The 14,919-nt window shown below is 37.2% G+C and overlaps 2 protein-coding genes across 5 annotated transcripts in view; one reads left to right on the top strand and one right to left on the bottom strand.

The window, feature by feature from the left end:
• LOC133646114 (gastrula zinc finger protein XlCGF28.1-like) overlaps positions 1 to 14,919 on the bottom strand; it is a 201,653-nt gene that overhangs the window by 113,325 nt on the left and 73,409 nt on the right. For 2 of the 4 annotated variants that reach the window (XM_062041138.1, XM_062041146.1), the window contains exon 1: positions 5,342 to 5,752. The exons of the other annotated variants lie outside the window; for them this stretch is intronic. In XM_062041138.1, the coding sequence (XP_061897122.1) occupies positions 5,342 to 5,444 (103 nt within the window). In that variant the 5' untranslated portion in view covers positions 5,445 to 5,752. Of the gene's footprint in view, positions 1 to 5,341; positions 5,753 to 14,919 lie in introns of those variants that run through there. 4 annotated transcript variants of the gene reach the window in all.
• On the top strand, positions 5,977 to 13,121 carry LOC133646113 (oocyte zinc finger protein XlCOF6-like). The gene is made up of 3 exons (XM_062041134.1): positions 5,977 to 6,412; positions 7,843 to 8,169; positions 11,084 to 13,121. The coding sequence occupies exons 1-3, from the start codon at positions 6,304 to 6,306 to the stop codon at positions 12,847 to 12,849; spliced, it is 2,202 nt and encodes a 733-aa protein (XP_061897118.1). The 5' UTR covers positions 5,977 to 6,303; the 3' UTR covers positions 12,850 to 13,121.

Here is a 14,919-nt window from a genome sequence, read left to right as displayed (position 1 = left end):
GACTATTGTGTTAACAGTTGAAAAAAAAAATTATGATTTATTTTTTAACACTTTACTGAGCAGGACCCTTTTGGATCCCCAATAATTTTAGTGGGACTTTTATTTTTTTTAAGTGTCATTGCTCAACAAATAATAATACATTAAAATCAATGGTGTTAGGAGTTATGTTATGTGCTCCAATTATTATATAATCTGAAATGTTCCACTTTAAAATTATATTGGGAGAAAATATTTCATATTTTGTGTTTTTTCCATAAAAAACTGGGTTTTCTTTGACAAAAAGGGCATACAACTTACATCTAAAAAAAACCAAAAACGTTATATTGACAGATATACCTAATGTTGATCTAGATATTTAAACTTTGAATAGTAATAATAATAATAATAATAATAATAATAATAATACTAAATAATGACATTTTTTTTATTTTTTTGAAACTAAACCCTTTGGAGTCCCCGGTATCAAGTCTGAGTGGAGGCCTGAATGTATATTTTTTATACATATATTGTAGGGATGTCCGATAATGGCTTTTTGCCGATATCCGATATTCCGATATTGTCCAACTCTTTAATTACAGATACCGATATCAACCGATACCGATATCAACCGATATATACAGTCGTGGAATTAACACATTATTATGCCTAATTTGGACAACCAGGTATGGTGAAGATAAGGTACTTTAAAAAAAAAATTAATAAAATAAAATAAGATAAATAAATTAAAAACATTTTCTTGAATAAAAAAGAAAGTAAAACAATACAAAAACAGTTACATTGAAACTAGTAATTAATGAAAATTAGTAAAACTAACTGTTAAAGGTTAGTACTATTAGTGGAGCAGCAGCACGCACAATCATGTGTGCTTACGGACTGTATCCCTTGCAGACTGTATTGATATATAATGTAGGAACCAGAATATTAATAACAGAAAGAAACAACCCTTTTGTGTGAATGAGTGTGAATGAGTGTTAAAAAAACCAAAAAAAAAACGATACCGATAATTAAAAAAATGATACCGATAATTTCCGATATTACATTTTAACGCATTTATCAGCCGATAATATACAATATATTGTATTGGTTTTTAAAATAAAAAATATCAAATTGGCCCCTGCTTGCTTTGATTTTTCAGTGTGCGGCCCTCAGTGGAAAAAGTTTGGACACCCCTGGCTTAAAGGGTGTAATTAAACAACCAATAAAAACATGGGAACGAGTTTATTTAGTCCCAATCACTAAAATCACTTTAAAAGCAGCGCAGAGGGATGTAATTAGCAAAACCTCTGTAAGGACGAGCCAGCATTGATCAAAACCTTCCCAAAAGACATATCATGTCACGTCTGGGTCGCATGTTTATGCGTGGGTCCTTCTCCCAGGATGCAGACGGAAACTCCGGAGGCAAGGTGCAGGTGAGACAGTGACTTATTCTCATAAATCAGGCAGGAACAAACAAACAAAGCAAGCGTGCTGATAGCAGGGGGAGATAAGGCAAAACTTAGCACAGGAATCAAGACATGGACCACAAACGTAAATGTTGCATGACGGCAAATAAGAAAACCAGACTGAGTGTGGCGAAAAACGGGAATACGTATCTCTCTGATTAGAGGCCGGGAGCAGGTGAGCGTCCCGAACACTAATCAGAGGCAGGTGAAAATAATCAGCACCCATGACAACCAAGAATCACAAACCCAGGGGTGCTGAAACAGAACTAAGGAAGTCTTCAATTCCAATCCAATCCACTTTATTTGTATAACACATTTAAACAACAAAAATGTTTCCAAAGTGCTGCACAACAATATTAAAAACAATATTCAAATATTATCCTTAGCTCCACCAATGACTGAATAAAAACAAAAAATAAATAAATATAAAACCAATATAAAAATATATAAAAATAAATATGATTAAAAACGATTTTAAAAGGGTAAAACTAGGGATGTCCGATAATATCGGCCGATAAATGCATTAAAATGTAATATCGGAAATGATCGGAATCGTTTTTTTTTTTATTATCTGTATCGGTTTTTATTTTTTTTCAATTTTTTTATTTTTATTAAATCAACATAAAAAACACAAGATACACTTACAATTAGTGCACCAACCCAAAAAACCTCCCTCCCCCCATTTCTTTCTGTTATCAATATTCTGGTTCCTACGTTATATATCAATATATATCAATACAGTCTGCAAGGGATACAGTCCGTAAGCACACATGATTGTGCGTGCTGCTGGTCCACTAATAGTACTAACCTTTAACAGTTAATTTTACTCATTTTCATTAATTACTAGTTTCTATGTAACTGTTTTTATATTGTATTACTTTCTTTTTTATTCAATAATTTTTTTTTAATTTAGTTATCTTATTTTATTATTTTTTTTAAAAAGTACCTTATCTTCACCATACATGGTTGTCCAAATTAGGCATAATAATGTGTTAATTCCACGACTGCATATATCGGTTGATATCGGTATCGGTTGATATCGGTAATTAAAGAGTTGGACAATATCGGAATATCGGCAAAAAGCCATTATCGGACATCCCTAGGTAAAACCAATTAAAACAATAAATAAAAATCTAAATTTAAAAACACAGAGGACCACACAACTCACGTAGTGTTAAAAGTCAGACAATAAAAGTGGGTCTTAAGACGAGACTTAAAACACTGCACTGTGGGAGCAGTTGGAACATGGAGGGGCAGAGTGTTCCAGAGCTTAGGGCCGACCACAGAGAAGGCCCCTGTCTCCCCTGGTTTTAAGTCTGGTCTTGGGCACCACGAGCTGGAGCTGGCTCTCGGACCTCAGAGCGCGCGCAGGAGTGTAAATTTGGATGAGGTCCGAGGTATACTGAGGTGCCAGTCCATGCAAAGCTTTAAAAGCAAACGGCAAGATTTTAAAAATCAATTCTAAAATGAACAGGGAGCCAGTGCAAAGTTTTAAGAATTGGGGTTATGTGTTCGCGTTTCCTGGCCCCTGTTAAAAGTCGTGCTGCCGCCTTAAACTAAAACAAAACATGATCCGGACAACGGATCATCACAAATCAGCCCTTTTTAAACCTTTGTTGTAAAGTGAGTAAGCATTTTTTTCTGTATACATGTCGGCTAATAACACCTCAGCCTTATCTCTAATACATAGTCCTAACTATGCGTTCAATATCATGGAAATTAAACTAAATTATTCATAAAGCTGCTCTTGCCTTTGTTGTGATTTTGGTGGTCGGGCCAAAAGAAACTCTTCCCAAAACATATTTTACTATGTGGTGTTTTTATGGAGTATCTCCATCAACAATATCTCTTTAAAGCACAGCTCCCACATTCACATTTATGTTATTTTAATATATCAAGCTCTGACTACTTTGGTTTTTGAAAGATGATCGACAACAAATGTGTACTTTCACTCATTGATGCATGTAGGTCCAAATCAGGAAGTAAAATTTGCCTTGAAACTACATAAACAGTTTAGATTATATTGTAAAAATATATTTGGTGAGTGGTAACTGTGTGAGTTTTAAGTAAACATGTAAGGGACAAACGGTAGGAAATGGATGGATGGATGTTGATGCACATTGTTACAAACTGAGACGAACGTCAACCTCTCATAAATATCGTGTCATCATCCTCACAAGACAATTCAGTATCCTATAGAGCAGTGTTTTTCAACCTTTTTTGAGCCAAGGCACATTTTTTGCGTTGAAAAAATGCGGAGGCACACCCCCAGCACAAATCATTAAAAAACGAAACTCAATTGACAGTAAAAAGTCGTTGTCGCAATTTTTGCATATGACTTTAAACCATAACCAACCACGCATCAATATAGCTCTTGTCTCAAAGTAGGTGTACTGTCACATCACAACCTGACTTATTTTGACTTTTTTGCTGTTTTCCTGTGTGTAGTGTTTTAGTTCTTGTCTTGCGCTCCTATTTTTTGGGGTATTTTCCTGTAGCAGTTTCAGGTCTTCCTTTGAGCGATATTTCCCGCATCTGCTTTGTTTTAGCAATCAAGAATATTTCCGTTGTTTTTATTCTTCTCTGTGGGGACATTGTTGATTGTCATGTCTATAAAATCCACTACACCTCCCTGATACCGAAGTACATGTCAAACTACTTCCTTAACGTAAATGACCGCCATAACCACAACACCAGGGGGAGCTCCACTAACCACGTTAAACCCAGATTCCGAACAAACAAAGGTCTTAACTCATTCTCTTTCTATGCCACATCAATGTGGAATGCACTCCCAACAGGTATTAAAGAAAGGGCATCTCTATCCTCCTTCAAAACAGCAATAAAAGTTCACCTCCAGGCAGCTACAACCCTAAACTAACACCCTCCCTGGATTGCTAATAATCAAATGTAAACAATCAAATGCAGATACTTTTTCTTATGCCTTCTGATCGCTCTCTCTCTCTCTCTCTCTCTCTCTCTCTCTCTCTCTCTCTCTCTCTCTCTCTCTCTCTCTCTCTCTCTCTCTCTCTCTCTCTCTCTCTCTCTCTCTCTCTCTCTCTCTCTCTCTCTCTCTCTCTCTCTCTCTCTCTCTCTCTCTCTCTCTCTCTGTCCACTACTTGCTGTCCATATCCTACCCACCCGCCCCCTCCACACCCCTGATCAGAAATAATGTAAATAATTAAATGTGATTATCTTGTGTGATGACTGTATTATGATGATAGTATATATCTGATAGTATATTTCTGTATCATGAATCAATTTAAGTGGACCCCGACTTAAACAAGTTGAAAAACTTATCCGGGTGTTACCATTTAGTGGTCAATTGTACGGAATATGTACTTCACTGTGCAACCTACTAATAAAAGCCTCAATCAAAAAAAAAAAAATTGTCATGTTCGGATGTACATTGTGGACGCCGTCTTTGCTCCACAGTAAGTCTTTGCAGTCGTCCAGCATTCTGTTTTTGTTACTTTGTTTGCTTTAGTTTCATTCTGCATAGCCTTCCCTAAGCTTCGATGCCTTTTCTTAGGAGCACTCACCTTTTGTTTATTTTTGGTTTAAGCATTAGACACCTTTTTACCTGCACACTGCCTCCCGCTGTTTCTGACATCTACAAAGCAATTAGCTACCGGCTGCCACCTACTGATATGGAAGAGTATTACACGGTTACTCTGCCGAGCTCTAGACAGCACCGACACTCAACAACACATCATTTGCAGACTATAATTACTGGTTTGCAAAAAATATTTTTAACCCAAATAGGTGAATTTAGATCATCTCCCACGGCACACCAGACTGTATCCCGCGGCACAGTGGTTGAAAAACACTGCTATAAACAATCGATCAAAGAAGGGTGTAAACTAATCAAATATAAAGTTAGTAAACATAGGTAAACACACCTTGATGTTTCTTGAAAACAGCGTCCAGTAGTTGATGTCCTTCGTTCTCCTCTTTAGTTGAAGAACGTTTCTCCTCGTACTCTGCTATCGTTCTTTCGCACATTTTCACGCAATAACACTTTATGCCGACATTTAATCTCTTGCTTGGCGACGTGTTAGTCACTTCCGCCTTTCTTTGTTAGCAGCTAACGAGCTAAAGCTAAGTAGCCAGCTAAGCTAGCACGAGAGCGGAAGTGCGCTCAGACTAACGTAACCCGGCACAAACAAATATTAACGATGCTGACGTTTTGAAACAAATGTATATTTGTACATGTACGCACCGATTAAGAACGGTAGAACACAGTGGCGGCGACAACGTAAACTTGAGAGTGTAGTGACATGACGCGCGACTGTGCGCATGCGCAGTGTGGATTTCCACACCGCTCACTTTTACAAGTATTTATTATTAGGTTGAGTGTGTCTCCAGGTATACATAATTGGACTCGCAGAAACCACGTTAGTTCAATTCTATCTATCTATCAAATACACATACTGTACTGCAGATTTTTACAGCTAAATGTGTATTTATATTATATACACACATACACATTGCCCCCCTCCAAACACATTTTTTTCTTAAGAATAGCGTCATGCGAAGTGCTGGAGGACGAATTCTCGCGAGATCTGACAACACCGCCCGCGAACTAAACCAGACGAGAAAAAAGCAAAATGGCGTTTGATGAAGAAGACGTTATTGTTGTCTTTTAGAGTCCTGCGTTCTTAATCTGTTTGTATGTCTACACATATATGTTGTTTAAAAAGAGTAAATATCGTTAATGATAGTTTGTATTTGCCTGAGCGCACTCTTGACGCTTCTCGTGCTAGCTTAGGCTAGTTAGCTTACCTTGCTAGCTGCTAATAAAGATACTTGGAGGTTATTATAAAGATCAAATGTGAGCGTAAAATGTTGTGATTGTGTGAAAATGTGCGAAAGAAGTACAGCGGAGTACGAGGAAGAACGTTCTTCAACAAAACAACACCAACTACTGGACGCTGTTTTAAAGAAGCATCAACTTGTCTTACTCAGAACAGGTTTGTTTACTTCTTACTCTCACGTGTTAATTAGCTTTATCTTTAATTATTAACTGCACTCTTAAATAAATTGTCTTTAAAATGATGAATTGTCTTGTGAGGATGATGCACTGCTTTGTTTTTATATTGTTCATGCAAACGGGACAGTTTCAGATTATGACAAGGAGACAGGTCCCTGTTTATTGAAGGTAATGTTACCTGAAATACGCATTTAGGTTATCCTGTTAATCGAACAAATTATTCGAAAGATTACTCTATTACTAAAATAATCTTAAAATATGCAGCTGTCAAAATACACCCCTTATAGGCGAGACTTTAAATTAAGCATATATTTCATACTCCCTAGTAATTTAATTAAATACACTACCGTTCAAAAGTTTGGGGTCACATTAAAATTTCCTTATTTTTCAATGAAGATAACTTTAAACTAGTCTTAACTTTAAAGAAGTACACTCCATACATTGCTAATGTGGTAAATGACTATTCTAGCTGCAAATGTCTGGTTTTTGGTGCAATATCTACATAGGTGTATAGAGGCCCATTTCCAGCAACTATCACTCCAGTGTTCTAATGGTACAATGTGTTTGCTCATTGGCTCAGAAGGCTAATTGATGATTAGAAAACCCTTGTGCAATCATGATCACACATCTGAAAACAGTTTAGCTTGTTACAGAAGCTACAAAACTGACCTTCCTTTGAGCAGATTGAGTTTCTGGAGCATCACATTTGTGGGGTCAATTAAACGCTCAAAATGGCCAGAAAAAGAGAACTTTCTTCTGAAACGCGACAGTCTATTCTTGTTCTTAGAAATGAAGGATATTCCACAAAATTGTTTGGGTGACCCCAAACTTTTGAACGGTAGTGTAATTACAAGGAAAAGTAATTAATGCTTTACTTAAAAAAAACGACAAATACAGTATCTGGCATAATGTAGGTAAAATAAGTTTCATATAAACTATTAATATATATGAGAGCAGTGTGTGTGCCTTTAAAAGACTTGCCTGTTGCCTAGTGACGTGTGACGTCAGCGAGTCCACGCTCAAGTCAAAATCTTACAGGCCTTTTAGCTTGAGCTGTTTTTGTTAGCTTAGCAGGCTAGCCGCGGAAGTTTGTCAGCTCTGCCGGAAGCTCTTAAGAGCCGTTCACTAGTTTGTGTTACCTCTCCTTAATAAATAGATCGAATGTGCTTCCATGACTGTTTTTGTCAACAAACAGGGTATTGTTTGGATGGCAAGTTTGTCACTTCAATCATTGATTTGTTGTTCAGTATTCCTTGCGACCCTCATAGTTACCAGCGCGCAGTGCCGTTTGTCAAGTTTTAACAACTAATACTTGATTACTAAAATATTATATAGCTGCAAACCTATATTGTATGTACAATATATTTAACATGTACAAGTTAAAATGTGTTTGTTTTGTTTTTGTCCTAGACATCCATCAGCTGATTGAACCTCAAGAAACATGTCTCCCTCATTTGCAGGGGGGAAGCTTCACTTTGGAGGACGAGTATCCACAGCCCCCCAATGTCAAAGAGGAAGGAGAGGATCAACAGCCCCCTAATATTAAAGAGGAAAGCGAGGATTCACAGCATTCCCATGTTAATGAAGTAAAGGAGCATATACAGACCCCCTACATAAAAAAAGAAGAAGGGCAGGAGGAGGCTGATCCCACCAAGTTTCCATTGACCGTTGTCTCTGTGAAGACCGAAGACCATCAAGAGAAACCACCCGAGTCATCACAGCTTCATCACAGTCCAAGTAAGCAGGATGTCCACATATCGTCTAATACAAATCTTTGTTACTGATGTCTATCCAGGGTCCACCATTATCTCTCAAGACTGAGATAAACATGCTTTTTTACACAACCATAAAAAATGCTTTATCCATCAACAACAATGAAATTGCTAGGTTGCAACAATGTGACTTAGAGGCCGTCCCCCTTATCTCACGTGGTCAAAGGAAGGCAAGCATAACAATATGGCTACGATCTATTTACCTTTACCAGCGCACATGTCAGCGTATTTTAAAGGTTTAGTGGTGAATATACAAGCCAGACATCATGAAAAAAATAACATCAATGTTTATTTGGATGTAGTTATTTTTCTATCAACACTTTTTTTTTTAGGAAACCTCCACATGCAATGGATTTGTGTGTTGTGTGTAGCGTGTATGCTGCAATGTTGAGTTTCAACAATACTTAGCAATGTGTGCGCCATGTGTTTAAGAAGCCTGCATAAGTGACTTCTGATCGACTCTGCCCCTTACTGGTGTGTGGGTTGCGCAACCAATCAGATTGGACCGTGGGCAGGACAATGCTGAAGACTGAGAGGCGCGGCTGCATCGGAGCCAAACTGAACGATTTTATTTAGGCCTGTTGCATTAACAAAATTGTGCTTGTTTGCTGATTGTTACATTTGAAATTATAGTAATGGTAATAATAATGAGTTAATTGTACTTTTCATTGTCGATATAAAAAAATGAAAAGTCGAGCACAAAAAAAAAGATTGATGTCGATACATCAACGTGCTTAACACAAGGAACACACACACACACACACACACACACACACACACACACACACACACACACACACACACACACACACACACACACACACACTCATTTGATAATAACAAAAGTTTATTGATGTTCTCACTCATCCAGGTCACTATATTCTCAGGGTATTCAATCGATCACAACTCGACTGTTTGGTTTCTCTTGGACGTTTTGCCTCTCAAGTAGGCTTCATCTGTTCATGTTCATAGACTTAGATTGGTCAGACCTAGTCTCAGACTTAGATTGGTCAAATGTAGTCTAGCGACTGGTGCCAAAACACCATATATTTATACTCCAACACCAGGAGGGTGTGCCTGGGCAGGGATGTTTCCATCCTATCGTAGTGCGAAAAACAACTCTTGAGATGCAAACGAGCAATCCTACTGTCTGTCAATGCCGATGACAGTCGTTGCAGTGTAATTTCCCCTGTTAGCATTGAGGTATTTTATGGCGATGTCATTATAAGAGATAAAAACAATAAAAACAAATGTAAGAATTTTGCAAGGTGGCAACTGATGGCCATAAAACATAACTGCACTTTTTGGTCCATATACACTACCTTTCAAAAGTTTGGGGTCACATTGAAATGTCCTTATTTTTGAAGGAAAAGCACTGCACTTTTCAATGAAGATAACTTTAAACTAGTCTTAACTTTAAAGAAATACACTCTATACATTGCTAATGTGGTAAATGACTATTCTAGCTGCAAATGTCTGGTTTTTGGTGCAATATCTACATAGGTGTATAGAGGCCCATTTCCAGAAACTATCACTCCAGTGTTCTAATGGTACAATGTGTTTGCTCATTGGCTCAGAAGGCTAATTGATGATTAGAAAACCCTTGTGCAATCATGTTCACACATCTGAAAACAGTTTAGCTCGTTACAGAAGCTACAAAACTGACCTTCCTTAGAGCAGATTGAGTTTCTGGAGCATCACATTTGTGGGGTCAATTAAACGCTCAAAATGGCCAGAAAAAGAGAACTTTCATCTGAAACTCGACAGTCTATTCTTGTTCTTAGAAATGAAGGCTATTCCACAAAATTGTTTGGGTGACCCCAAACTTTTGAACGGTAGTGTAGATTCAAATAATGTTCATGTATGACATCTAGTCTTACACATACGGCTGCACAATTATGGCCAAAATAATAATTGAGATAATTTTTTATCAATATTGAAATCATGATTATTCATTATGTTGGGTAAAACAGAGTTGAGGTGGGGTGTGAACGTGACGCCATCACGTAATTTTTAATTTCTGATAAAAAGCCCATAGATAAACCATATCCATACATTTAAAGACAAATATTTGTTTTTGTTCAACAATAGTATGAGTAATCTTTTTCTCATTACATGATGCCTTTATCTCTATTTCTACATTTTGATAGAGTGAGGTATTATGTAGATGCTGTATCGGGACAGATCCAATAAGACTTTGAGTAGAAATACACTACCGTTCATAAGTTTGGGGTCACCCAAACAATTTTGTGGAATAGCCTTCATTTCTAAGAACAAGAATAGACTGTCGAGTTTCAGATGAAAGTTCTCTTTTTCTGGCCATTTTGAGTGTTTAATTGACCCCACAAATGTGATGCCCCAGAAACTCAATCTGCTCAAAGGAAGGTCAGTTTTGTAGCTTCTGTAACGAGCTAAACTGTTTTCAGATGTGTGAACATGATTGCACAAGGGTTTTCTAATCATCAATTAGCCTTCTGAGCCAATGAGCAAACACATTGTACCATTAGAACACTGGAGTGATAGTTGCTGGAAATGGACCTCTATACACCTATGTAGATATTGCACCAAAAAGCAGACATTTGCAGCTAGAATAGTCATTTACCACATTAGCAATGTATAGAGTGTACTTCTTTAAAGTTAAGACTAGTTTAAAGTTATCTTCATTGAAAAGTACAGTGCTTTTCCTTCAAAAATAAGGACATTTCAATGTGACCCCAAACTTTTGAACGGTAGTGCATGTCGTATAGGAATTAACTGTGGGGACTAACGAGATCCTCAGAGACATTATCAGAACATATGCTGGTGAAGGACAATGTCCTGTGCGTTTTAGCAAAGTTGGACTTTTCTAAAGCATGTGTTTATCTTTTTTTGTCCTGCAGATGTCTGTGAAGAACATTTCCATGAGCACCAGAAGTGGACCTCCAGGATGAAGCAGGAGGAGCCACAACCCCCACACATCAAAGAGGAAGAGGAGCAACACCCCCCACATTTTAAAGAGGAAGAGGAGGAGCCTCAGCACCCGCACATTAAAAAAGAAGGGGAGGAACACAGCATCAGTCAGGAGGATACGCATCTTGATGGACTGGAGGATGTTGGTGTCCCCAATATGTCCCCATTGACTGGTGTCACTGGGAAGAGTGAAGACGAGTTCAAAGGTGATGATAAAGATTCTAAAGCTGATATATTGACATGTGACACTGACCACACACACTTTCAATGCTGTCACTGTGACAAAACTTTTAATCGCCAACATAATATGAAAAGACACATGAAAATACACTTTCGAGAAAAACACATTACGTGTTCGATCTGTAGTAAAGGTTTTACACAAAAAAGTGATTTGAAAAAACACATGAGAACACACACTGAGGAAAAACACATTTCCTGTTCAATCTGTGGTAAAAGTTTTACACAAAATGCTAATCTGAAAAGACACATGAAAATACACACTGGAGAAAAACATTTTTCGTGTTCAATCTGTGGTAAAGGTTTCACACAAAAAAGTGATTTGGAAACACACGCGAGGACACACACCGGAGAAACCCCTTTCATCTGTTCAATCTGTGGGAAACGTTTTACACAAAGGCAGTGTTTGCAAGTACACACGAGAACACACACCGGAGAAACCCCTTTTACCTGTTCGATCTGTAGTAAAAGTTTTACACAAAATGCGAATCTGAAAAGACACATGAAAATACACAGTGGGGAAAAACATTTTGCATGTTCAGTCTGTGGTAAAGGTTTCACACAAAAAAGTGATTTGAAAATACACACGAGAACACACACTGGAGAAAAACACATTTCCTGTTCAATCTGTGGTAAACGTTTTACACAAAAAGGTCATTTGAAAATACACATGAGCACACATACTGGAGAAAAACTGTTTTCCTGTTCAATCTGTAGTAAAGGTTTTACACAAAATGCTAATCTGAAAAGACACATGAAAATACACACTGCTGAAAATCCTTTCGCCTGTTCAAAATGCAACAAAAGCTTTTCGGAACAAGCAAACCTTGTACTGCACATGAGAATACACGACGGGGACAAACCATTCATGTGCTCTCACTGTGACAAAACTTTTAAATACCGCTGTCATCTGAAAAGGCACACGAGAATACACGCAGGTGAAAAAAAACGGTTCTGTTCAATTTTTAGTGAGGGTTTTCCAGAAAATAAAGATTTGCAAAGACACACGAGAACGCACACTGGAGAAAAACCTTTCATTTGCGGTAAAAGATTCTGTGTGAAGCAAAATTTAAAAAGACTACACACTAGTGAAAAACCTTATACCTGTTCAGGGTGCAACAAAAGCTTTTCTCTACGAACAAACCTTCTAGTACACATGAGAATACACACCCGAGATAAACCATTCATGTGCTCAATTTGTAATAAAAGATTCATTCGGAAGATAGACTTGATAGTACACAAAAGAAGACATACTGGTGAAAAACCTTTTATTTGTTCAGTGTGTGGTAGAGGTTTTGTACGACATCCATATTTGAAAAAACACATGAGAACACACAGTGGTAAAAAAACATATTCCTGTTCAAGGTTCAACAAAGGTTTTACTGAACGACAATCACTTGTAAGACACCTGAGAAATTACCGGAGTAAGAAACAGTGTGCCGGTGATAACAGTAATTAAAGCTGCAGGATTTTAAATAAACTGTCATATCGCTGGCGTTCTAACGACATCACCACATATAACATTATTTGACATCATTGTTGTGTGTGTAACACAATCTTGTTAATGCTTCTACCATTTATAGATTAAATGTTTTTAGTATAGTCAAATTACATGCATTATTTGTTATAAGCTCTGTTTCTTTCTACTCATTTTCGGACAAACGTGTATTGTAAATACGTGATGTATACACTGTATGTAACTGTATGCATGTTCAAAATAAACTAATACCAAACAGCAGCAGTATTAAGAGGAGTCCTTTCAAATGTACCTCTAGAAATGTCAATGATGAAGTGAAAAAATAGTTTAAAAGTGTACATACACTACCGTTCAAAAGTTTGGGGTCACATTGAAATGTCCTTATTTTTGAAGGAAAAGCACTGTACTTTTCAATGAAGATAACTTTAAACTAGTCTTAACTTTAAAGAAATACACTCTATACATTGCTAATGTGGTAAATGACTATTCTAGCTGCAAATGTCTGCTTTTTGGTGCAATATCTACATAGGTGTATAGAGGCCCATTTCCAGCAACTATCACTCCAGTGTTCTAATGGTATAATTGGTTTGCTCATTGGCTCAGAATGCTAATTGATGATTAGAAAACCCTTGTGCAATCATGTTCACACATCTGAAAACAGTTTAGCTTGTTACAGAAGCTACAAAACTGACCTTCCTTTGAGCAGATTGAGTTTCTGGAGCATCACATTTGTGGGGTCAATTAAACGCTCAAAATGGCCAGAAAAAGAGAACTTTCATCTGAAACTCAACAGTCTATTCTTGTTCTTAGAAATGAAGGCTATTCCACAAAATTGTTTGGGTGACCCCAAACTTTTGAACGGTAGTGTATAAATAACTACATTTCCTAGTCGCTTTGCTGCTTTTTAAAGAAGTAGCGATTTCCGTAGCTTAGCCATTTTTAGACTCATGTAGCGGTTAGCTAAGTTACATGCTACAAGAGAAAGAGAGAAATGGACTAGTGCAGGAGTCGGCAACCCAAAATGTTGAAAGAGCCATATTGGACCAAAAAATACAAAAAAAAAAATTTGTCTGGAGCCACAAAAAATTAAAAGCCTTATATAAGTCTTATAATGAAGGCAACACAAGATGTAAGTGTCTATATTAGCTGTAATACATAGATAGATAGTGCTTTATTGATTCCTTCAGGAGAGTTCCCTCAGGATATTTTATGCACCAGCAGCAGTGTACAGAATTGAGATCAAATTTAAAAAGGTAAATTGTTAGAATAATTGTTTCTAAATTATCACAAAAACTTTGTGTTACATTGAGGGTCTGGTGAGAAGACAAAAGCTGTCTTTGAAACCTACCAAGAGTAAGGCTCGTAAAACTCCACTGTGTAGGGGGGGAAAGCAAGATGAAGGTGTTTCTGTGTTCTTTCATGTATGGTAATCAACAGAAAGATATTGTTCTAACCCAAGGACTTCAAAGCGGAGAGAAGACAGGATCTGCCCAATTTCCAGACGACCTCTTTTTGAACCTCTTTTTTGAACTGCTTTACGAACGTCTTTTTTAAACTATTTTATGGACCTCTTTTGGAACTATTTTACGAACTCTTTATGAACTGACCTTTTCTGTGAATTGTTTACGACCTTTTCTGTGAACTTTTTGCGACCTTTGTCCTTTGGTAACAGCGGGGGCCATGTGGTCGGGGAGGGTCCAAAATAAAAGAAGGAGGCGTGCAATCTTTTGGCAGAGCGTGCTGAGATACTGTTCAAGGGTACAGTGTACAGACGACTCTCCTCAATATTGAGTCCAAATTGAATTCTGTCTTTGTTGAATTCTTTGCCTCTTGTCTTGTTTAATAGATGTCCTCAGTGTTTGGACCTGATATAAATAATGGGGGTATAAACGGAAATAAAATAGAAAATATAACAATAAGAATAAAAATAAAAAGCAACAATAAGAATAAAAATATAACAGCCTACTAGGGAAGGCTGACGCAAATCTCCGTTGACGAAATGTTGTATTTTAATTTTTAATCTACACATTGCAACATTGGAAATCATTAGTA

Source organism: Entelurus aequoreus, linkage group LG03 (assembly GCF_033978785.1).
Source record: "Entelurus aequoreus isolate RoL-2023_Sb linkage group LG03, RoL_Eaeq_v1.1, whole genome shotgun sequence".
NCBI lineage: Eukaryota > Metazoa > Chordata > Actinopteri > Syngnathiformes > Syngnathidae > Entelurus > Entelurus aequoreus.
This window is presented reverse-complemented; position numbering and strand designations above follow the sequence as displayed.

What these genes read in the sequence shown, in the direction of transcription:
- LOC133646113 (XM_062041134.1), top strand. Translation starts at nt 6,304, where the DNA reads ATGTGCGAAAGAAGTACAGCGGAGTACGAGGAAGAACGTTCTTCAACA. An exon ending in ACTTGTCTTACTCAGAACAG is followed by an intron (nt 6,413 to 7,842) that starts GTTTGTTTACTT and finishes TTTTTGTCCTAG; the next exon opens with ACATCCATCAGCTGATTGAA. An exon ending in ACAGCTTCATCACAGTCCAA is followed by an intron (nt 8,170 to 11,083) that starts GTAAGCAGGATG and finishes TTTGTCCTGCAG; the next exon opens with ATGTCTGTGAAGAACATTTC.